Below are 25,683 nucleotides of genomic sequence, written 5' to 3'. Positions count from 1 at the left end.
AATCTCATAAAAAGATAATGTGCTCATTTTCTTTAAAATTATAAATTATACTTGTTAGAAAGCAATTTTACTTGCAAGCTATTCAACTTTCATTTACTAAATTATTTATACTTCTATAATATTTGTGTACCCCAAACTGGAGTATGGTCATGCTTGTCTTTGAACACAGTGATGGTAAATGAATATAGGTGACATTAATAAGATTAATGCCCGATCTGTCGGTAATCATGCTAGAAACTGCAACTGAGCATTTTGGTTAAAATAATCAAAAAATGCAAAAGATAAACAAAGTCTGCTTCTTAAATAGTTACATATAGTATATCAAATATTGCTGGGGTTTTCTATCGACCAAGAACCGAAGGAAGTGTTATTCCCAACTGAGGAATTTTAGAACATTCTAGACAAAGATACATACTGCATGCAAGTGATACGACACCTTAATTAGATTCAACCAGCAGACTGTATTACACCGCGCCTCGGAACAATAGTTCTGAGCCAAGATTACAATAAATTTCAAAATCTATAATGTGTGAAATTAAATTCCACAATAATGCATAAAAGTCCTAATTTGAATCAATTTTCAACTTGCAAATACATGAAAAACTAAAAGATGAAATTCAGAGTAGGGGAAACAAAGAATATACAGCATTAGTAAATAATATTAATTAGGAAGGTTAAATCTCTACTGAACAAGAATTAGACATTTTATACCATATTTATTCCACAGAAGAAATATTTGATTTACCAAAAATATCAAATTACCCTCCCAAAGGATTAAAATAAACAAACACATAAATAAATGTAAAGAACACTGAAGATTATTACGTGTTGATACGTTCACCTTGTAGCAGTGAAATAATATATTAATAATCAAGGGTACCGATGCCATGGCTGTCACATAAATGTGAACTTGAAAGAACAGCAAGCAAAGGCAAATAAACAGTATGGAAACTTAGGTCCAGACAGGTTTAAAAAAAAAGCCAAGTTTAGAGTTAAGTTGGTAAATGAGGAACATCATAATAAAGTTCAATTTCAGTAAGGCATTAATAGTCAGTTTATCGTTGTGGATAAGACCACAAAACCTAGGTTAAGTGTACCTTATACAGACCAAAACCCAATTCTCAAAACACTTATTCTATTCAGGTTTTTTTTTTTTAATTTTTTTTTTCAACGTTTATTTATTTTTGGGACAGAGAGAGACAGAGCATGAACGGGGGAGGGGCAGAGAGAGAGGGAGACACAGAATCGGAAACAGGCTCCAGGCTCCGAGCCATCAGCCCAGAGCCTGACGCGGGGCTCGAACTCACGGACCGCGAGATCGTGACCTGGCTGAAGTCAGACGCTTAACCGACTGCGCCACCCAGGCGCCCCCTATTCAGGTTTTTAATCGACAATTTGGATTAGAGATATTTAAGAAACATGCAAAGTGGCACAAACAGTACACCAAGGAAAAATAGAATAAGGAAAGACTAATTCTACGAGACATTAAAGAAATGGTATTATAAAGATACAGCAACTAAAATAATTATGTATCAGACAAAAATAGACAGAAAATTAAAAACCATGAAAAATAGTAAATGTAGAAATTCAATATATAATAAGACTATCCTTTCAAATCAATAGGAAAGTGATGGACTATTGAGTAAGAAGTCTTAGGACAACAAATTACTTGTTTTAAAATAAATAAGTCGTTATTTATTTAAAAATAAAAGATCCCTGGGGCGCCTGGGTGGCGCAGTCAGTTAAGCGTCCGACTTCAGCCAGGTCACGATCTCGCGGTCCGTGAGTTCGAGCCCCGCGTCGGGCTCTGGGCTGATGGCTCGGAGCCTGGAGCCTGTTTCCGATTCTGTGTATCCCTCTCTCTCTGCCCCTCCCCCGTTCATGCTCCGTCTCTCTCTGTCCCAAAAATAAATAAACGAAAAAAAAAATTTTTTTTTAAAAATAAACAAAAATAAAAGATCCCTAGAAACTATCACAGATCAGAGAGGGCTAAGAAGATATGATAACTAAATATAATATGATGTTCTGAAAGAATCCTAGAACAGCAAAAGGACATAGGGAAAAACTAGTGAAACAGAAATAATGTAAACAGTTTAGTGAATAGTCATATTCCACCATTGGTTCCTTAGTTGTAACAAAGTACCATAGTAATGTAAGATGTTAATAATAGGAAAACTGGGTGAGGAATATATGGGAACTCTGTTCAAAATCTAATTACTAAAGACATGAATAAAACATCAGATGGCATAAATTTTAAAAAATCAAATGCCATTTTCACCCATTCAACTGACCAAGATCCAAAATTTTTATAAATAATAATGTTAAAGACAGCACGGGGAAACAGCTACTCTCAACCACTGCTGGTGGAAGTGTAATGTGGGGAAAAAAAGGCTGGAGCACAATTTGACAATATCTGTTAAGTTTTCAAATGTCATACCCTAGGATCCAGCAATTCTACTACTCAGTACGTACATGCAAGAAGCTATGCACAGGGATGCTCACTGAGCATCACTTATATTAGCGAAAAAATTAGAAAATAACCTAAAATGTGCAACAAGAAAAAAACTATTTGTAAAAATGAGTTAATATTATATGTACAATGGCACATACAATATTGAGTAAAGACAGATATAAAATAATATCAGTATGATACAATTTACGTTAAGAAAAAATATAAATGACTACAAATAGAAATAAAACATCTGGAAGAACCAAAGTGTTAACTGTAATTACCTATGTGAGAGGCCAAGAGAACTTCAGTTACCAGTGATGTGTTAGTTCTTTATACGGAGAATGTTTTCACACACTACTTGTGTAATTAAAAAACTTTTTAGGGGGCGCCTGGGTGGCGCAGTCGGTTGAGCGTCCGACTTCAACCAGGTCACGATCTCGCGGTCCGTGAGTTCGAGCCCCGCGTCAGGCTCTGGGCTGATGGCTCAGAGCCTGAAGCCTGTTTCCGATTCTGTGTCTCCCTCTCTCTGCCCCTCCCCCGTTCATGCTCTGTCTCTCTCTGTCCCAAAAATAAATAAACGTTGAAAAAAAAAAAATTTAAAAAAAAAAAACTTTTTAAATGACGTCCACAAACTTAGAATAAAGGAAATTTCCCAATAAATACTATGCAGCCATTAAACAAACAATGAAAACCTACACATGCTGCTAAGTACCAATATGAAACAATCTTCAAAGTAAAGTATTAAAATTAAAGAGGAGGAGGGGGCAAGATCCATACACTGTGCAGATTATATAATCCCAAAGGATATATACAGATATATAAAGATTTGCATAAGTACAAATAATTCTTATAAACGTATAGAAGAAATTTCTAACTAGTTGTCTCTGTGGAAGAAAACAGAGGGCTAGGTGAGCAGGATGTTTTGGGGTTTAACTATATACTTCTGAGTACTGTTTTAGCATTTTACCATATATGCTTTGTTTTTCACTATAAAAACAATCAACTAAATGTCTCACTATAAAAAGAACTAACTAAATGTCAGCTCTTGATAAGCTACAAGCCTGGGCATTTCAGACCAATTTTCTAGGAAAAGACCAGGCAGGCTCTGGGAAAGATCATTCTGCTACAGGTCACTACAACTAAGCCAGGAGTCAGCAAACTTTTTCTGAAAAGGGACAGATAGTAAATATTTTTGGTTTTGTGAGCCATACAATCTCTGTCACAACTACTCAACTCCACCACTGTTGTGCAAAAGCAGCCACAGATGACACATAAACAAACAGGTATGGCTATGTTCCAATAAAAATTTTATTTAAACAAACAGGTGGTGGGCCAGACTTGGCTTGTAGCATAGTTTGCCATCCTCTACTTTATATCACCTGGCCAAGAAGACTGATTGAAGTTTCAACCAACCTTTCCTTGCCTTTAGCACCCTAGACAGGAATAAGTTAAGCTGCAACACAGATTCCCAGCTATTCACATATCTGTAAGGATTTTGCATCATGCTACTTACTTGAGTCAGGGTCCATAGGAAAAATTTCCTGACAGATCAACCAGTATTTTCCAATAGGATAAGACAACAATATATCCCTCCCTCAATCCTTGGCCCACCTACCTCTTCTGTTTAACTTGCCCCTAATGGCTGGATATTACTTGGAAGAGCTGAATGCATGCCCTCCTGCCAAGTAGTGTCCTTACATGTGGATTACATCGTTTTAACACTGCAAATCAAAGATTACAGCCTGTATACTCATCACTATAAAGAAGAGATATAATTATTCTAAAATTAAAGTTTATAGTTGGTAAATCCATACAGTACCTCATTTTGTTTTACTAGGTGTATTATCCACGGAGTATATAGAAATTAGACTTCTCAAAGTCAGATATCTTTATTAAGACTTTGTACAGCCAAGGTGAGAATTCAAACCTTTTCCTGGATAAAATCATTGTAGTGATCCTTTATGGCATAATGTCTTACTGAAATTCCCATACAGTCATTATCATGAAGCCAAGTATCCTTAGAAGACTCCATGTTCACAAAAGAATGTCAATCCTAGCCCTGGTTATACTGACAGTCACTTTTGCCCTTAGCATAGCCATAACTTCAGGAAATTTCCAGGGACAATAATCCCTAATTTACTGACACACTCAATAACTTGGCTGAGAGGGATTACATTAATTGAGGGTCTACTAAAGAATATATAGGGTCGGGGTGCCTGGGTGGCTTAGTCGATTAAGCATCCAACTCTTGATTTCAGCTCAGGCCATGATCTCATGGTTCGTGAGTTCAAGCTCCACATCAGGCTCCGCATGGACAGTGCAGAACCTGCTTAGGATTTTCTGTCTCTCCCTGTCTCTCTGCCCCTCCCCGCTCTCTTAAATTTAAAAAAAAAAAGGGGCGCCTGGGTGGCGCAGTCGGTTAAGCGTCCGACTTCAGCCAGGTCACGATCTCGCGGTCTGTGGGTTCGAGCCCCGCGTCAGGCTCTGGGCTGATGGCTCGGAGCCTGGAGCCTGTTTCCGATTCTGTGTCTCCCTCTCTCTCTGCCCCTCCCCCGTTCATGCTCTGTCTCTCTCTGTCCCAAAAATAAATAAACGTTGAAAAAAAAAAAAATTTAAAAAAAAAAAAAAAAGAATATATAGAGTCAACCATCCATTCTCCCTGAATGGTGGTCTTCAAAGGTGTGGCATGTGCACCCCAGAAGGAATGTAAGAAGATACACTACGTAAAGAGGTCAATCCCAACAAAAGGATATAACAACTGAACTATTTGTGCATCTAAAACAGAAGCACCTAGGGGCACCTGGGTGGCGCAGTCGGTTAAGCGTCCGACTTCAGCCAGGTCACGATCTCGCGGTCCGTGAGTTCGAGCCCCGCGTCGGGCTCTGGGCTGATGGCTCGGAGCCTGGAGCCTGTTTCCGATTCTGTGTCTCCCTCTCTCTCTGCCCCTCCCCCGTTCATGCTCTGTCTCTCTCTGTCCCAAAAATAAATAAAAACGTTGAAAAAAAAATATTAAAAAAAAAAAATAAAATAAATAAAAAATAAAAAAAATAAAACAGAAGCACCTAAATTTATAAAGCAAATACTAACAGACATGAAGGGATAAATGGACAGAAATACAATAGTAGTGGATTTTAATACCCCAAATCTCATCACTGTGTGGATCATAAAGACAGATATTCAATAAGGAAACTGTAGATCTGAACAACAGACATTTGTTGTCAGGTACATTTGAATATACCTAACAGACATATATAGAACATTCTATCCGACAACAGCAAAATACACATCTGTCTCAAGTACACATGCACCATAATGAAATATCACCTTACATCTGTCAAAATAGCTATTACCTAAAGGGCAAGAAATTACAAGTTTTGGTAAGGATGTAGAAAAAAGTGCAGCGTTGGTGGGAATATAAACTGGTGCAACCACCATAGAAAACAATATGGAGGCTCCTCAAAACATGAAAAACAGAACTACTACATGATCCAATAATTCCCCTTCTGGGTGTCTACCCAAAGAAAACAAAAACAAAACTAATTGGAAAAGATATATGTACCCCTATGTTCACTGCAGCATTATTTGCAATTAGCAAATAGCAGGGATATGGAAACAACCTAAGTGCCCATCAACAGATGAATAAAGAGTGTGTGTGTGTGTGTGTGTGTGTGTGTGTGTGTGTGTCTGTGTGTGTGCATGCACATGCAATGGAATACTACTCAGCAATAAAAAAGCATGAAATCTGGCCGTTTGTGACAGCATTGACCTTGAGGTTTTTACATTAAATGAAATGAGTCAGAGAAAGACATTGTATGATTTGACTTAAATCTAAAAAACAAAACAAACAGGGGATTCTGGGAAGATGGCGGCGTAGGAGGACGCTGGGCTCACCGCGCGTCCTGCTGATCACTTAGATTCCACCTACACCTGCCTAAATAACCCAGAAAACCGCCAGAGGATTAGCAGAACGGAGTCACCAGACCCAAGCGCAGACGAGAGGCCCACGGAAGAGGGTAGGAAGGGCGGCGAGGCGGTGCGCGCTCCACGGACTGGCGGGAGGGAGCCGGGGCGGAGGGACGGCTCGCCAGCCAAGCAGAGCCCCCGAGTCCGGCTTGCAAAAGCGGAGGGGCCTGACGGACTGTGTTCCGACAGCAAGCGCGACTTAGCGTCTGGGAGGTCATAAGTTAACAGCTCTGCTCGGAAAGCGGGAAGGCTGGAGGACAAAGGGAGGGTGAGCTGCGGAGCCCCCGGACGACAGAGCTCAGTTTGGCGGGGAACAAAGGCGCTCGCCAGCGCCATCTCCCCCGCCCATCCCCCAGCCAAAATCCCAAAGGGAACCGGTTCCGGCCAGGGAAATTACTAGCTCCGCGCAAACACCCAACTCTGTGCTTCTGCGGAGCCAAACCTCCGGCAGCGGATCTGACTCCCTCCGGCTGCCACAGGGCCCCTCCTGAAGTGGATCACCTAAGGAGAAGCAAGCTAAGCCTGCCCCCCCCCACCGCCGTGCACCTTGCCTTCCCACCCCAGCTAATACGACAGATCCCCAGCATCACAAGCCTGGCAGTGTGCAAGTAGCCCAGACGGGCCACGCCACCCCACAGTGAATCCCGCCCCTAGGAGAGGGGAAGAGAAGGCACACACCAGTCTGACTGTGGCCCCAGCGGTGGGCTGGGGGCAGACATCAGGTCGGACTGCGGCCCCGCCCACCAACTCCACTTATACACCACAGCACAGGGGAAGTGTCCTGCAGGCCCTCACCACACCAGGGACTATCCAAAATGACCAAGCGGAAGAATTCCCCTCAGAAGAATCTCCAGGAAATAACAACAGCTAATGAGCTGATCAAAAAGGATTTAAATAATATAACAGAAAGTGAATTTAGAATAATAGTCATAAAATTAATCGCTGGGCTGGAAAACAGCATACAGGACAGCAGAGAATCTCTTGCTACAGAGATCAAGGGACTAAGGAACAGTCACGAGGAGCTGAAAAACGCTTTAAAGGAAATGCAAAACAAAATGCAAACCACCACGGCTCGGATGGAAGAGGCAGAGGAGAGAATAGGTGAACTAGAAGATAAAGTTATGGAAAAAGAGGAAGCTGAGAAAAAGAGAGATAAAAAAATCCAGGAGTATGAGGGGAAAATTAGAGAACTAAGTGATACACTAAAAAGAAATAATATACGCATAATTGGTATCCCAGAGGAGGAAGAGAGAGGGAAAGGTGCTGAAGGGGTACTTGAAGAAATAATAGCTGAGAACTTCCCTGAACTGGGGAAGGAAAAAGGCATTGAAATCCAAGAGGCACAGAGAACTCCCTTCAGACGTAACTTGAATCGATCTTCTGCACGACATATCATAGTGAAACTGGCAAAATACAAGGATAAAGAGAAAATTCTGAAAGCAGCAAGGGGTAAACGTGCCCTCACATATAAAGGGAGACCTATAAGACTCGTGACTGATCTCTCTTTTGAAACTTGGCAGGCCAGAAAGAATTGGCACGAGATTTTCAGGGTGCTAGACAGCAAAAATATGCAGCCGAGAATCCTTTATCCAGCAAGTCTGTCATTTAGAATAGAAGGAGAGATAAAGGTCTTCCCAAACAAACAAAAACTGAAGGAATTTGTCACCACTAAACCAGCCCTACAAGAGATCCTAAGGGGGACCCTGTGAGACAAAGTACCAGAGACATCACTACAAGCATAAAACATACAGACATCACAATGACTCTAAACCCGTATCTTTCTATAATAACACTGAATGTAAATGGATTAAATGCGCCAACCAAAAGACATAGGGTATCAGAATGGATAAAAAAACAAGACCCATCTATTTGCTGTCTACAAGAGACTCATTTTAGACCTGAGGACACCTTTAGATTCAGAGTGAGGGGATGGAGAACTATTTATCATGCTACTGGAAGCCAGAAGAAAGCTGGAGTAGCCATACTTATATCAGACAAACTAGACTTTAAATTAAAGGCTGTAACAAGAGATGAAGAAGGACATTATATAATAGTTACAGGGTCTATCCATCAGGAAGAGCTAACAATTATAAATGTCTATGCGCCGAATACCGGAGCCCCCAAATATATAAAACAATTACTCATAAACAGAAGCAACCTTATTGATAAGAATGTGGTAATTGCTGGGGACTTTAACACCCCACTTACAGAAATGGATAGATCATCTAGACACATGGTCAATAAAGAAACAAGGGCCCTGAATGAGACACTGGATCAGATGGACTTGACAGATATATTTAGAACTCTGCATCCCAAAGCAACAGAATATACTTTCTTCTCGAGTGCACATGGAACATTCTCCAAGATAGATCATATACTGGGTCACAAAACAGCCCTTCATAAGTTTACAAGAATTGAAATTATACCATGCATACTTTCAGACCACAATGCTATGAAGCTTGAAATCAACCACAGGAAAAAGTCTGGAAATCCTCCAAAAGCATGGAGGTTAAAGAACACCCTACTAACGAATGAGTGGGTCAACCAGGCAATTAGAGAAGAAATCAAAAAATATATGGAAACAAACGAAAATGAAAATACAACAATCCAAACGCTTTGGGACACAGCGAAGGCAGTCCTGAGAGGAAAATACATTGCAATCCAGGCCTATCTCAAGAAACAAGAAAAATCCCAAATACAAAATCTAACAGCACACCTAAAGGAAATAGAAGCAGAACAGCAAAGGCAGCCTAAACCCAGCAGAAGAAGAGAAACAATAAAGATCAGAGCAGAAATAAACAATATAGAATCTAAAAAAACTGTAGAGCAGATCAACGAAACCAAGAGTTGGTTTTTTGAAAAAATAAACAAAATTGACAAACCGCTAGCCAGGCTTCTCAAAAAGAAAAGGGAGATGACCCAAATAGATAAAATCATGAATGAAAATGGAATTATTACAACCAATCCCTCAGAGATACAAACAATTATCAGGGAATACTATGAAAAATTATATGCCAACAAATTGGACAACCTGGAAGAAATGGACAAATTCCTAAACACCCACACTCTTCCAAAACTCAATCAGGAGGAAAGAGAAAGCTTGAACAGACCCATAACCAGCGAAGAAATTGAATCGGTTATCAAAAATCTCCCAACAAATAAGAGTCCAGGACCAGATGGCTTCCCAGGGGAGTTCTACCAGACGTTTAAAGCAGAGATAATACCTATCCTTCTCAAGCTATTCCAAGAAATAGAAAGGGAAGGAAAACTTCCAGACTCATTCTATGAAGCCAGTATTACTTTGATTCCTAAACCAGACAGAGACCCAGTAAAAAAAGAGAACTACAGGCCAATATCCCTGATGAATATGGATGCCAAAATTCTCAATAAGATACTAGCAAATCGAATTCAACAGCATATAAAAAGAATTATTCACCATGATCAAGTGGGATTCATTCCTGGGATGCAGGGCTGGTTCAACATTCGCAAATCAATCAACGTGATACATCACATTAACAAAAAAAAAGAGAAGAACCATATGATCCTGTCAATCGATGCAGAAAAGGCCTTTGACAAAATCCAGCACCCTTTCTTAATAAAAACCCTTGAGAAAGTCGGGATAGAAGGAACATACTTAAAGATCATAAAAGCCATTTATGAAAAGCCCACAGCTAACATCATCCTCAACGGGGAAAAACTGAGAGCTTTTTCCCTGAGATCAGGAACACGACAGGGATGCCCACTCTCACCGTTGTTGTTTAACATAGTGCTGGAAGTTCTAGCATCAGCAATCAGACAACAAAAGGAAATCAAAGGCATCAAAATTGGCAAAGATGAAGTCAAGCTTTCGCTTTTTGCAGATGACATGATATTATACATGGAAAATCCGATAGACTCCACCAAAAGTCTGCTAGAACTGATACATGAATTCAGCAAAGTTGCAGGATACAAAATCAATGTACAGAAATCAGTTGCATTCTTATACACTAACAATGAAGCAACAGAAAGACAAATAAAGAAACTGATCCCATTCACAATTGCACCAAGAAGCATAAAATACCTAGGAATAAATCTAACCAAACATGTAAAGGATCTGTATGCTGAAAACTATAGAAAGCTTATGAAGGTAATTGAAGAAGATTTAAAGAAATGGAAAGACATTCCCTGCTCATGGATTGGAAAAATAAATATTGTCAAAATGTCAATACTACCCAAAGCTATCTACACATTCAATGCAATCCCAATCAAAATTGCACCAGCATTCTTCTCGAAACTAGAACAAGCAATCCTAAAATTCATATGGAACCACAAAAGGCCCCGAATAGCCAAAGGAATTTTGAAGAAGAAGACCAAAGCAGGAGGCATCACAATCCCAGACTTTAGCCTCTACTACAAAGCTGTCATCATCAAGACAGCATGGTATTGGCACAAAAACAGACACACAGACCAATGGAATAGAATAGAAACCCCAGAACTAGACCCACAAACGTATGGCCAACTCATCTTTGACAAAGCAGGAAAGAACATCCAATGGAAAAAAGACAGCCTCTTTAACAAATGGTGCTGGGAGAACTGGACAGCAACATGCAGAAGGTTGAAACTAGACCACTTTCTCACACCATTTACAAAAATAAACTCAAAATGGATAAAGGACCTAAATGTGAGACAGGAAACCATCAAAACCTTAGAGGAGAAAGCAGGAAAAGACCTCTCTGACCTCAGCCGTAGCAATCTCTTACTCGACACATCCCCAAAGGCAAAGGAATTAAAAGCAAAAGTGAATTACTGGGACCTTATGAAGATAAAAAGCTTCTGCACAGCAAAGGAAACAACCAACAAAACTAAAAGGCAACCAACGGAATGGGAAAAGATATTTGCAAATGACATATCGGACAAAGGGCTAGTACCTAAAATCTATAAAGAGCTCACCAAACTCCACACCCGAAAAACAAATAACCCAGTGAAGAAATGGGCAGAAAACATGAATAGACACTTCTCTAAAGAAGACATCCAGATGGCCAACAGGCACATGAAAAGATGTTCAGCGTCGCTCCTTATCAGGGAAATACAAATCAAAACCACACTCAGATATCACCTCACGCCAGTCAGAGTGGCCAAAATGAACAAATCAGGAGACTATAGATGCTGGAGAGGATGTGGAGAAACGGGAACCCTCTTGCACTGTTGGTGGGAATGCAAATTGGTGCAGCCGCTCTGGAAAGCAGTGTGGAGGTTCCTCAGAAAATTAAAAATAGACCTACCCTATGACCCAGCAATAGCACTGCTAGGAATTTACCCAAGGGATACAGGAGTACTGATGCATAGGGGCACTTGTACCCCAATGTTCATAGCAGCACTCTCAACAATAGCCAAATTATGGAAAGAGCCTAAATGTCCATCAACTGATGAATGGATAAAGAAATTGTGGTATATATACACAATGGAATACTATGTGGCAATGAGAAAGAATGAAATATGGCCTTTTGTAGCAACGTGGATGGAACTGGAGAGTGTGATGCTAAGTGAAATAAGCCATACAGAGAAAGACAGATACCATATGGTTTCACTCTTATGTGGATCCTGAGAAACTTAACAGGAACCCATGGGGGAGGGGAAGGAACAAAAAAAAAAAGAGGTTAGAGTGGAAGAGAGCCAAAGCATAAGAGACTGTTAAAAACTGAGAACAAACTGAGGGTTGAGGGGGGATGGGAGGGAGGGGAGGGTGGGTGATGGGTATTGAGGAGGGCACCTTTTGGGATGAGCACTGGGTGTTGTATGGAAACCAATTTGTCAATAAATTTCATATATAAAAAAAAAAAAAAAACAAACAGAACAAAACAAAACCCCAACTCATCGATACAGTGAATAGATGGATGGTTGCCTGAGGGGAGAGCTGCTTGAGGGAGAGTGCAAAATGGGTGAAGGAGATCAAGAAGTACAAACTCCCAGTTTTAAAATAAGTCATGTAATGTACATGTAATATAAGTACATGTAATGTACAAAATGGGCAATACAGGCAATAATATTGTATTAACTTGTATGTCATGGATGATAACTAGAATTATTGATGTGATCACTTTGCAATGTATACAAAGGTCAAATCTGGGGCGCCTGGGTGGCGCAGTCGGTTAAGCGTCCGACTTCAGCCAGGTCACGATCTCACGGTCCGGGAGTTTGAGCCCCGCGTCAGGCTCTGGGCTGATGGCTCAGAGCCTGGAGCCTGTTTCCGATTCTGTGTCTCCCTCTCTCTCTGCCCCTCCCCAGTTCATGCTCTGTCTCTCTCTGTCTTAAAAATAAATAAATGTTGGAAAAAAAAAAATTAAAAACAAAAAAAAAACAAAAAAAAACAAAGGTCAAATCATGATGTTGTACACCTGAAACTAATAATATTGTACACCAATTATAATTCAATAAAAATAACTAAATAAATAATGGTATGGAAAAAAGTCAAGACAAAATACTATTTGTAAGCAATGAAAATTTAAAAATTTACATACAAAAAAGATACAGTAAGATGTGGAAAGAGTGTATTAGGACTTCTCTTTATATTCATATTCTATCTAAAAACAAAAATTACTCTTTATTAATATTTGCTATATCATTTGGCACTGGCACCTTCACTAGTCCTATATAACCTATAATATATGGTAATTCTTCCTTGACTGAGAGTGACATCAGACAGACAGTGGCTCCATCTTGCACCACTCTCCATATACTGCAAAGTACTGTGCTTTACCTGAGCCCAGTTAAATTAATTACAGATCATAGTACTTAATTTAAACTAAATCCTCACAAAATAGCCAAATGGCTTATAAAGATTCTTGTAAAAAAAAAAAAAAAACCCACAGATTAAAGACTAGGAATATAAGCACAAGTGAATATTACCAGAGTTAACACCTCAATGGTTAGTGTGAGCCCACCAGCCAAAACACAAAGTAGAAAAAAAAAAAGACCTAAACAAATCTAACAAGTTGTCTCAAACCCTGAAATTACCAAGACTATTTGAAATACAGACTTATGCACATTACTGTTAAAAATTAGCCTCAGTGCCACCTGGGTGGCTCAGTTGATTAAGCATCCAACTCTTGATTTTGGCTCAGGTCATGATATCACAGTTGTGAGACTGAGCCCCATGTTGGGTTCTGAGCTGACAGCACAGAGCCTACTTGGTATTCTCTCTCTCCCTCTCTCTCTGCCCCTCCCCCACTTGTGCATGCACTCACTCTTGCTCTCTCTCAAAATAAAGAAACTTAAAAAAAAAAAAAAGGTACACTTTATTGATGTGGATATAGAGAAACATGCATTTTCATGCTATTGCTAAAACTGATAGAACTTCATCAGGAAGCAATTTAGAAATATCTATCAAAATTACTAATTCACATACCCTTTAACCCAGAAACTCTTCAGGGAATTTTCTTACAGATCTATTCACAATGTACAAAAAATGACTACTTGGAAATTACTTAAATGTCCATTAACCTAGGACTGGTTAAAAAAAATTAAGGTACATGTATATACCTCGATTCTATTCTGAGCTGTTCTGAAGGGGTATGATTTCCAAGACCCACTGGGAAGGGAGGAAAACAAGATGCAGAGCAGTGTTTGTTGTATGCTCCCATCTGTGGGAAAAAAACTGGAAAGGGAATAGCATAAAGAGATAAAATACATAATTCCTTATATGAATATAAGCAGAAAAAGTACATAAAATTCTGATACTCTGTCACAGGTAAATAACTTTATACCAATAACTTCGAGAAATTAGACAAATTGGGCACATTTTTTTGTGTCCAAAACTGAGCTCTTGATTGTACCTGCTCTACCAAGAGTCTTCCCCATCTCAGTTCATGGAAACTCCAACTTTCTAATCGCTCAGGTTATTTCTCCCATCCTATCTATCAGCAAATCATGTTACCTATACCTTCAAAAGACTATGGACTAGTCTAAACATGTGTCATGACTGTGGTGGTGGTTAAACGAATCTCGATACATGTTAAAATTTGTAGACCTGTACACATACACAAAAAGTAAATTTGACTCTGTTAATTTAAAAATAATTTTGGGGGCACCTGGGTGGCTCAGTTGGTTGAGCGTCTGACTTCGGCTCAGGTCACGATCTCATGGTTTGTGGTTCGAGCCCCACATCGGGCTCTGGGCTGACAGCTCAGAGCCTGGAGCCTGCTTCTGATTCTGTGTCTCCCTCTCTCTCTGCCCCTCCCCTGTTCATGCTCTGTCTCACTCTCAAAAATAAATAAACATTAAAAATACATACATACATACATACATACATACATAAATATAATTTTGGGGGGCTCCTGGGTGGCTTAGTTGGTTGGGCATCTGACTCTGGCTCAGGTCATGATCTCACGGTTTCATGGGTTTGAGCCCTGCGTCAGGCTCTGGGCTGACAGCTCGGAGCCTGGAGCCTGCTTCAGATTCTGTGTCTCCATCTTTCTCTGCCCCTCCCCTGCTTATGCTCTCTATCAAAAATAAATAAATTTAAAAAAATAAATACATTTAAAAAAATAAAAGCGAAAATAATTTTTTGGTGGTTCAGTGCTTAATTTTGGCCCAGGGTCATGATCTTGCAGTTGTGGGATTGAGTCCCATGTTGGGCTCCGTGCTGAGCATGGAGCCCGTTTGGGATTGATTCTCTCTCTCTCTCTCTCTCTCTCTCTCTCTCTAAGTAAACTTAAAAAAATTTTTTTTAATTACATTTTAAATTAAATACATTTTTTAATATAAAAGAAACCCAGAATCCAACCATTCTCACCACCATCTCTTATCTGTAGGATATTACTACAATACCCTAACTGGTCTCCCTAGTTCTCTTTTGCTTCCTACAGTAGCCAGTATGATCCCATTAAAACCTAAACCAGACATCACCCTTCTGCTCAAATTCCTCCAATGGCTCCCTGTTTCACTTAGAGAAAAAGCCAAAGTCCTTATGACATGCTCTGAAGCCCAATGACAATTGGATATCCTATTTCTTGAGACTTCATTTCCTACGACTCTCCTGATTTCTCAGTCCATCACACCAGCCCTCTTGCCCTCCCTGGACTACAATAGGTGCTTCTAGCTAGTGGTCTTTGCCAATTCCTCTGCCTGAAACATTCTCCTCCTTGATATCCACTGACTAACACTCTCACCTCCTTCAAGTCTTGCTCAAATCTCACCTCTGTGAGGATTATTCTGACCACCTTACTTAATATTTAATAATGCAACTTGCCCCCCTTTTCCTCCATACCTCCCCAATCTGTTCTGATTACTCTTTACCCTGCTCAATTTTTTTTCTTTTTCCCAAAGCAAGTAGCATCTTTTAATATAATATACTTATTTAGTGTGTTTATTGTTTTTTTCTATATCCCTACCACCAGAATATAAATTCCATGAAGGCAGGGATCTTCCATCTGTTTTACTCAGTGATATATCCCAAGTATCTAGAAAATGCCTGCACAGATTAGGTTTTCAATAAATATCTAATTGTTTCAAAAGTTGAAAGAATACTGAATGAATGAATAAAAAAAGAAATAAACTAACAAAAGTACAAACAACACACATGAATGGTTGCCTTTCTATTTTTTTAAATTTATTTATTTAAATTCAAGTTAGTTAATATACAGTGTAGGGTTGCCTTTCTAATTAAAGAACATTCAAATAGAGACCTGAAGGAAAGGAGAGCACAAAGCAACCATATGGGAGAAAACCATTTCAGGTGAAAGAAAGAGCAAGTGCAAATGCCCTGAGGCAGGTGCATGCTTGGCACATTCAAGTAACCACTGAGGGAAGAAAAGAAACAAGGAGTACAGGTACACGGAGCAAGTAAGGAGGGGAATAGTAGGTGATGAGGGCACTGAGGTTAATAGGAGGCCAGTTCACAAGGGATGAAGCCTACAGCCTACAGCGCAACCTGTAGTTACACTTGGAGTGAGATGAAAAAGCAGCCACTGGAAAGTTTCTGATCAGACTTAGACGCTATTTCAAAAGCTTCCCATAAAGAAGACCCTGGGGGAGATGGACTTACAAGCACATTCCATAAGATACCAAAGGAACTAAAAGTACTAATTTTAAACCCTCCCCCCGCCAAAAAAAAAAAAAAAAAAAAAACAGTAAAAGGGAGAAAACCCTTCAATTAACTTTATGTGGCTAATAAAACATTGAAAACAAAAACAAACAAATAAAACAGTTGAGAAAGAAAAGTACATCTTAATCTCTGAACAAATTTTAAGTCCTGGACAAAATACTGGCAAACCAAATTTAGACAGGTATGTTAATAATACTAGCTAACATTTACTTAGCACTACTCTAAATACTGTGCATGGCTTAACTCATTTAACCCTAACAACCCTATACCATAAAAACTATCATTCTACCCATTTTATAGGGGAAGAAACTAAGGCTCAGAAAGGCAAAGTAACTTGCCAAATTCTGGCCACAGACAGAAAGCAGAGATCCTGGATTTTAGTAATACCAATGAGATTCTGATTTCATTGCTCTGAGGGCTGGACCCAATATATTTCAAAGCCCACGCCAAGTGAGGCTAATGTGCAGCCAGTGTTGTGAACCACCGTTCTACATCCAGTATCTAAGGCTTCCCCCACCCTGAGAGAAATTACATAGACAAAGCTAAGGCAGATGTTTTAGTCAAGATTTAAATATGAAACAAAAAGCAGAGGTGAGAAAACATGATTTATAAGATCCTTTCCAACAGTGCAATTCTATGATTATGTGTCCCCACACTTTCTAGAATTCTAAAAGGTGTAAGATTTCATGCTACACCACCTAACAGATCCAATTCCAGTTCATCTTTGGAGAAATTTGTCTGTCAGCTTATTTCTCTGACATGGAATGCCCAAAAAAAGAGTGTAGTAAAATATACTAGTAGCTTATAATACTAAAATTATTTTCAGAGTGAGAAACATAGCTCTGCTTTACAGAAAAGAGTAGCAAAAAGAGTGAATAATTGAAGAGGCCAACCTAATATTTTTCTAAAAAAGCGTAACTGGAAAATTGTTGCTGAGCTGCCCAAAGACCAGCCTCCTTCCCACTCTACTTCTGTTAAAGCAAGCTGAGGCTACGAAGCGATCCTAACGCTACTCTCTCCCGTATCCTGCTGTTGACACAGTAGGGTGTGGCTCTGTGTAGTCAGAACTGCGGCCACAGTGAGCGAGTTCAGCCAAAGCAACAACTGCTACCCTGCGAAGCTTAGGGGAGGCTTCCTGAGAGGGGATGGGAGGAAATACAGGCTGTCTTGGCTACCCCAGCCAGCCCCAGGAAGCTGGCCTCCAGCCTCCTGCCTCATTCATCTCTCCTTCCCAAGAAGCAGCATATACACACAGTTCCCCAAAGCAGTGGTAACAGCTATGTCGACCTAACTTCCGTTTGACTCTGCAGAATTAGAACTCCTAGCCTTGGAGGAGTTGAAACTACTACAATTCCATTTCTAATTTTGGCATAGATTTTAAAGGTTTCTCTGGGAGAAGGAGATATAGGAAACAACTATTAAGTCAAGTAAATTTAAAAATTGAAGATTGAACTCAGTGCCTTTAAACTTGTTCTATAGGGCAAGCAATGAGCCAACTGGGATTACCACTTTCAATTCAGTGTACTGTGTCCCCAAAATGCGAGTTGATTTAGGTAGTCTCCCTACCTAAAGGGTGCTAGAGACCCAGTGGTCCAGCCACATAAAATATCCAACCATCTTCCCCCATGCTTCTCCTATCCTCTGTCTTTGCTCATACTGTCTACTCTACCAAACATGCTCTCTCCCACATCCCTTTCTGAAGCACTTCTACCCCTTATGAAAGCCTTGCTCAAACCTCACTTCCTCTAACATGTTCTCCCAAACCCCTCACCCATTCCTGTATTACATTCATTTATATCTCTGTAATAATATGGCATCCCTGACCCTTTGTCCTTTTTAGATAGCCTTGTATCTGTCTCCAACAAGAAATCAGGCCCTGGTGGACAATGATCAAGTTTCACAGATTCTTGTTCATGCCTTCCAGTATCTTATACAAAGAAGACCTTCAGGAAATATTTGTTCAACAGAACTGAATTCAAGTCACACACAGAGAAGTTGCCCTGTTGGTCTGATCCTGGTTTGCCAGGGATACAAAATGGTGTTCTTTCTTCCTCTTTACATATCTTGTGTTAGCTTGCTTTGAATGTTAAATCTTTAAAATGAATTTTACTGTTTCCTTGGTATATATGGTTTTGAGGGGTTTTTTTTAATTGAATTTAAGTCACAAACATAAAATTCACCCTTTAAAAGTGTACAATTCAGTGATTTTTAGTTTTTATATTCATAAAGTTGGGCAATCATTACCACCATATAATTCCAGGATGTTCTCATCACCCCCAAAATAAACCCTGTGTTCATTAAGGGTTACTCCCCACTGCCACTCCATCCCCAAGCCCCACAACCACAAATCTTTCTGTCTCTGATATATATGATTTTAACAAAGCCTACAGCACTCTTAACTATGGTTTTATTAAACCTTAAAGCCAAATGTTACCTTCAAAAAGAAGCAGTTTCTTATTTTATCAGAACCCAACAGAAAAATGTGATTTAACACAGTAACTTACTAAGGTATCATTTCAGGATACAAAGTAAAAACTGTTACCAGAAAAATCATCTTCCATGTTTGTGTTCCCATTTGTTTTTGTTCTGTTAAGCATTTTACTACAGAAGTATAATATACATACAGAACAGTATACGTATTGAGGGTCCACCATGGCAAGTTTTCAAAAATTGAATACACACACATAACCAACATCCAGATCAAGAAAGAACAGAATCCCCCTCCATACCCCTCTTCCAGTCACTCCCCTCCTCCAAAGTGTAACCACCATCTTGACTTCTAACAGCATACATTACTTCTGCCTGTTTTTGCCTTATAAATAGAAGCAAATAGTTAACAGAACTGTTACAGTGAAATTCTATGCCTGCCTTGTAACACTCACCGTAATCTTCTTGTACAAAGCCATGACATTATCATCATCGAATGGTAGAAAGCCACACATAAGTACATATAAGAGTATGCCCATACTCCAAACATCTGCCTGAGTGGGAGAAAGAAATAATTTTTTAAAAATTGAGAACATATTACAGACATATTAAGCGACAGTACACTTAACAGAATCTTCACAGAGCTGAAAAATGGTGCAGAGATCATCCAATTCAACCTGCTCGTTCTACAGACAAGGAACCTAAAGCCCAAAAAGGAAGGCTTGTTCAAAGTCACCCAGTCAATGGCAGGCCACCCAGGTAGGTCTCCCGACTTTTAGTTCAGTGCACTCTCTCCCAGTGTTGGATTGTAACGTTCAATAGAAAATAATTCCCAGTTGGCTGGGCTGGATTGGGTATAAGAAAGGAGATGAGGGGGCGCCTGGGTGGCTCAGTTGGTTGAGCATCTGATTGGGCTCAGGTCATGAATCTGCAGTTCATGGGTTCAAGCCCCACGTCGGGCTCTGTGCTGACAGCTCAGAGCCTGGAGTCTGCTTCAGATTCTGTGTGTCTCTCTCTCTGTAACCTCCCCTGCTCACCCTCTGTCTCTCTCTCTCAAAAGTGAATAAATGTTAAAAAAAAAATTAAAAAAAAAAAAAAGAAAAAAAGAAAGGAGATGAGGCCAGGTCTCTGATTCTGAAAGACAATTCTGTAGTGCTGTTGAGGGTTATATAAACATGCATGAGGATGTCAAAACAAGCCTTAAAATTTACTACTGATAATCTACAAATGTAACTAAGCTGTGCTGTAAATTCCTCTCTACGTAAAGAAAACTTAATAAAGTTCAACGATTGACTTCTCAAATATAGAAGCTAGAAATTAGCCTGCCAGCACAAACACCCCTACAAATCTCAAAATCCCAGAAAGGAGCTTAACCTTTGTATAAGATATCCATGTGTCCCGTGAGTCCTAAGCACGAACTACTAATTCAAGCGGTATTTGGCCTTAGTCAATAATGACACGGCTGCTGACTGAGGAGAAATCACAGCTCCCACTATCACTTGAGACTTAGGAAAATTTTAAGAGGTAAAAAGAGCAGTATTTTTTTTTTTTAAGGCAGGAGGGGTAGGCAGAGGAGAGAAACAAGAATTAAAATAACTCAAGCGGCATCACATCTAAGTAATACCTATACTTAGTAACCCAAATCTAATGCCTAGTCCTGTCTACCAAGTCACATCAAATTATTAAGATGCCCCAAGTGAATGATCTACTTTCAGGCAAACACCTCATTTTTTTCTTCCCAGTTGCAGGAGGTCAGAAATTAACTATTTACGACTCAGAGATGTCAAATAATTGATCTATAAATTCAGCCTGGATAGTATGGCACCCCTGACCAGGGTGTTCAATTCAAAGCAAAGAGGCTGCACAGGAAATACTGGGCTAGCATGGCCTCATCAAATGCCACAAGAAGAGGTCAACAGAGAGGTTATATCTGAGGTTAAACAAAAAGATAAGGAAAGGAGCACCTGGGTGGCTCTGCTGGCTAAGCATCCAACTCTTGGTTTCAGCTCAGGTCATGATCTCATGAGACCATGAGATCAAGTCAGTGTAGGGGGAGTCTGTGCTGACAGCATGGAGCCTGCTTGGGATTCTCTGTCTGTCTGTCTGTCTGTCTCTCTCTCTCTCTGCCCCTCCTTCTTTCTCTTTCTCTCTCTCAAAATAAATAAACTTTTAAAAAATTACAATAAAAGCGGTTAAAAATGCTTTTAAAATTCTATTAAAAATTATTGGGGTGCCTGGCTGGCTCAGTTGGTAGAGCATGTGACTCTTGATCTCAGGGTCGTGGGTTTAAGCACCACACTGGGTGTGGAGCCTATTTAAAAAAATTACCATATAATTTAGAAGAGAGAGAGAAAGAGAATGTACAGGTATGCAGTAAAGCCTCCCTCAGTTCAAATCTTGACCTGTTGTTTACCAGGTGTGTGACCTTGCGAAGGCACTTAATTTCTGAGCCTCAGTTTCTTCAACTTCTTACCTTAATGAAATGAATGACAGTATTCACTCCAAAGGATTTTTGGATTTCATTTAAATGAAAATTATAAAAAGCATCTAGCATTGGGACGCCTGGATGGCTCCACCAGTTAAGCATCTGACTCTTGATTTCAGCACAGGTCATGATCTCACAGTTTGTGGGCTCAAGCCCCATGTCAGCCTCTGCACTGACAGCACGGAACCTGCTTGAGACTCTCTCTCCCTCTCTCACTGCCCCTCCCCTGTGCACACGCACGTCCTCTCCCAAAATAAACAAATGTTTGAAGAAAAAAAAAAAGGAAAACAATTCTGACACATGCTACAACATGTATGAGTCTTGAGGCTACTGTGTGAAGTGAAATAAGCCAGTCACGAAAAGACAAATATTGTAGGACTCCACGATATAAGGTACCTAGAGTAGTCAGATTCATATAGACAGAATGTAGAAGGGTAGCTGCCAGTGGTGGGAGGAAGGAAGAATAGAATAATTATTTAATGGGTATAGAGTTGCATTTTGCAAAATGAAAAGAGCTCTGGAGATTGCTTGCACAATATAAAGTTGCCTATCACTATTTCTTTTTTTTACTTATTTTTGAGAAAGAGAGGGAGACAGAGCATCAGCAGGGGAGGGGCAGACAGAGAGAGGAAGACACAGAACCCGAAGCACATTCTGGGCTCTGAGCTGCCAGCACAGAGCCTGATGCGTCACTCAAACTCACCAACCATGAGATCATGACCTGAGCCGAAGTCAGGCACTTAACCGACTGAGCCACCCAGGTGCCCCTAAATGTGCCTAACACTATTGAACTGTACACTTAAAAATGGTTAAGATAGTTAAAATTAAGATGGTAAATTTTATGTAATATGTATTTATACCACAACTGAACAAGAAAAGGATCTAGCATGATTCCAGGACTATAACAAATGCTCAGTAAAAGTTTGTTCCTTTTCCTATGATGCACTGAGAAGGCCACAATATCACCTTTGTGGTATTTCTGCCAAAAAGGCATAAGCTAAATCTAATCATAAGCATCAGATAAATTCAAATTGAGATACTTTCTACAAAATAAGTGGATTCCTCACAAATGTCAAGGTCAAGTAAGATAAAGGATAAGGAACTCTTCCAGATTAAAGAAGACCAAAGGATGGGGTGCCTGGGTGGCTCAGGCAGCTAAGCATCCGACTTGTCAGGTCGGACATGTCAGGTCATGATCTCATGGTTTGTGAGTTTGAGCCCCGTGTCAGGCTCTGTGCTGACAGCTCGGAGCCTGGAGCATGCTTTGGATTTTGTGTCTCCCTTTCTCTCTGTTCCTCCCCTGCTCACACTCTGTCTCTCTCTCTTCTTCAAAAATAATAAATATTCAAAAAAGATTTTTTTTAATAAAATGAAAAAGCAGGCCAAAGGAGCAATACGTGATCCTGAACTGAATCCTGGACTGGAGGGAAAATATAGCTAAGGACACTAGTGGTACAATTAACAGCACGTGACTATGAATTATGAATTAAATAAGTTGTATCAATATTAAATCCCCAATTTTGATAACTATAGTGTAGGTATAAAAGAGAAAGCCCTTGCTTTTAGGAAATACATACATAGTATTTAATGATAAAGGGGAATAATGTCTAAAAATTATTCTTAATTGGTTAAGAATATGCATATATACAAACATAGAAAGAGAATGAAAAAGCAAACAGAATGAAAAAAAATGCCAACAACTGTGAATAGGACTAAATGTATACAGAAGTTCCTCATTCCATATTTGCAACTGTTCTGTAAGTTTGAGATTATATCCACATCAAAAATCACCAAAAGAAGTCAGTTCCCATCTTCTCTTGTTACAATTAAGTAAATGGGCATATGTCAAGGTTTCTCCAACATAACACTAGTTCCAAAAGATGCAGCACATAAAAAATGGACTCTGTAGGCAGGTAAAATCAAGGCCAGCTGCTATCTATGATGCTCCCCTCCCAGAGGATCACATTGGATGAGAACATATTAAAGATCTAGAGATGTCCTGAACTAAAAAAATTATTCAATCCAGCATTTCCTGAGCTTTTGATAACTCAACTTTGTCTTATAATACTAATATTAGCAGTATTAGTACTCCACAGAACGGAAAGGACTGACAGGCTCGCAGTAGCTAATGGTAAGTAAAACAGGCAGTGCCCAGGCCTTCTGAGCCTGGGCCTCCTGCAAAGGACTGCTGGCCTCAGATAACTATCTGGCTATGAACAAAGTCCAAGTTTTCTCAGAGCTAACCAGGAAGCATCTCTGAAAACTGAGGCTGCAACCCTGGCCTTGTGCTCTACCTGGCTGGGCTAACCAGTCTAAACTACGTATTGTTTTAACATGAAAGTAACCAAAACAAGGGACACCAGAAATATACCTTTGCTTCATAAGTATAATATATATTATTATAATTATTGCAAGTTATTCATTTCATGTGTTACTTTAAGTCTTACTCTCTGAATAAACTGAACTCTTTGATTAACAAGATTATTTCTTACCTTATTGTAATATCCCCAGTGCACAATGTCTGACTCACTACAGGTCACCAATAAATGTATATTGATTACATATTGAATTAATCAATGAATAATTACCTCCGATCCCAGGTATGATTTGCCTTGTATTAATTCAGGTGCTGCATAAGCAAGACTCCCACAACATGTCTGAAGATGGTAATCCTTGTTACCCTGCCAACAAGAAAAAATGAAATACTCCTTAATTACGGCCCTGAAGAAATTGAAACCTTGATAAACATTCTTTTGGCACAAGCAGAGAGAAACTAGATGAAGAATTATCTCAAAGAATGAGAGACTCTGTGCAGCCAACCCCATACTATGCTATATGCATGCAAACACGTGTAGTTTACTCTTCTCTGGATTTCCAATACCACTACAACCTGGCATGAACAAAATCTTCTTCCCCTTAGCTCAATCAAGTCAGGTTCATACTCTCCTAGACATCCATTCACAAAATAATCAGCTTAACAAACATCCAAGCACCCATGTCTGCCCACTCCCAAGTACTCCAAGAAAAAGGACTATTTCTTTCCTGGACTCTATCTCCAATATCAAATCTTTACAAATACAGAAAAGTTTCTCTTTCCTTAGAGGGAAGAGAGGAATCTGCTACATAGAACAGTGCCTTAGGAGTCTGTTTTCTAGACCCAGTCGTAACACAAAAAACACCTGAACTTCCAGATCTGTGAAAATGAGAATCTGCTCGACATCCTCTGCTCTCGCACAGAAACATCAAGACATAATGAACATGATACGACTACCCAACATTTGTGTAGTCCTACAACTGGCAAATGACTTGTGAAACTGCGAAATTTCATTTACAACTGCAACAACGTGCCCAGAAGTGAACTTCTCAGCAGAAAGCAGAGGCAATCCTCTCCCAGCCAAGGCTGCTTTCTCAGATGGTGTCTGTGTGGGTCGAATCTGTGGCAGCCATAAATAAAAGCTAATGGAGTCTGTCACAAACCTTCTCCACTGCCTCCTGTGGAGAACATGACTTAAACCAGTTTATCTGCTCAAGACTTGTTTTATCTTTATACAACTGCCGATCAAAAAAATGCCATAGAGCATTTGGCTCCCAGACACAAGGCTCCACTGACAATCTGTGAAGAGCCAAGGGAAGGAGAGGAAAATCAGAAAGAATCAGACATTCAGCTGAAGGGGCAAAATCTGCTTCCCTATGCATTTAGCTAATTCTGATTGGGGCAGGAAATAATCATGGGACTACAAAGGGCTAAGACAGGTCTGCAATTTCAACATTCCTAATGAGTGTAGACAGCTCATTTTAGAGACTGTGAGTACCATCATTAGAGAACTCAGGAGGAAGCCTCCAACAGGCAGTCACACAGGAGCTCTGCAGACAGCGCAGCTGGAAAGTTCAAAGTCACCTCAAAGAGAAGGTACGCTGGAGAACACCAGTACTTAACTGTGGGGTACAAATTAAGGAAATATATACCCATATACATTTAATAGTGCATATGGACTTTTTCCTTCTTCTTTTATAAGGAAAGAGGATTGCCTCTCAAAACGTAACCATTAGTTATACAACCATTTGGATAACAAAGAATAGATTTGCGCTAAATTCCCAAAACTCCTATCTAAATGAACAAAAGCATCACCTAGTGGCAACATACTCAAACTGCAAACATAGAATCAATTCAGAATTCATGTTGTAATGACCTCATGTCACCTCAGCACTGCAAATTCTCTCACAGCACATCCATGGGGGCTTCAGCAGGGCCAACCCTGGACCTAGAGCAGTGGT

At 39.8% G+C, this 25,683-nt stretch overlaps 1 protein-coding gene across 1 annotated transcript in view; it reads right to left on the bottom strand.

Moving 5' to 3' along the window:
• Positions 1-25,683, bottom strand: part of MELK (maternal embryonic leucine zipper kinase) — a 98,953-nt gene that overhangs the window by 55,453 nt on the left and 17,817 nt on the right. Inside the window, exons 7-8 of the mRNA XM_047066346.1 lie at positions 23,997-24,089; positions 19,379-19,477 (exon numbers count right to left, since the gene is read on the bottom strand). Of these exons, the coding sequence (XP_046922302.1) occupies positions 19,379-19,477; positions 23,997-24,089 (192 nt within the window). The remainder of the gene's footprint in view (positions 1-19,378; positions 19,478-23,996; positions 24,090-25,683) is intronic.

This window comes from Lynx rufus, unplaced genomic scaffold (assembly GCF_022079265.1).
Source record: "Lynx rufus isolate CCGP_SWC_20201006 ecotype Redwood Valley unplaced genomic scaffold, mLynRuf1.p SCAF_10, whole genome shotgun sequence".
Classification (NCBI taxonomy): Eukaryota; Metazoa; Chordata; class Mammalia; order Carnivora; family Felidae; genus Lynx; species Lynx rufus.
The sequence above is the reverse complement of the archived record's forward strand: the minus strand, read 5'-3'. Positions and strand labels throughout refer to the sequence as shown.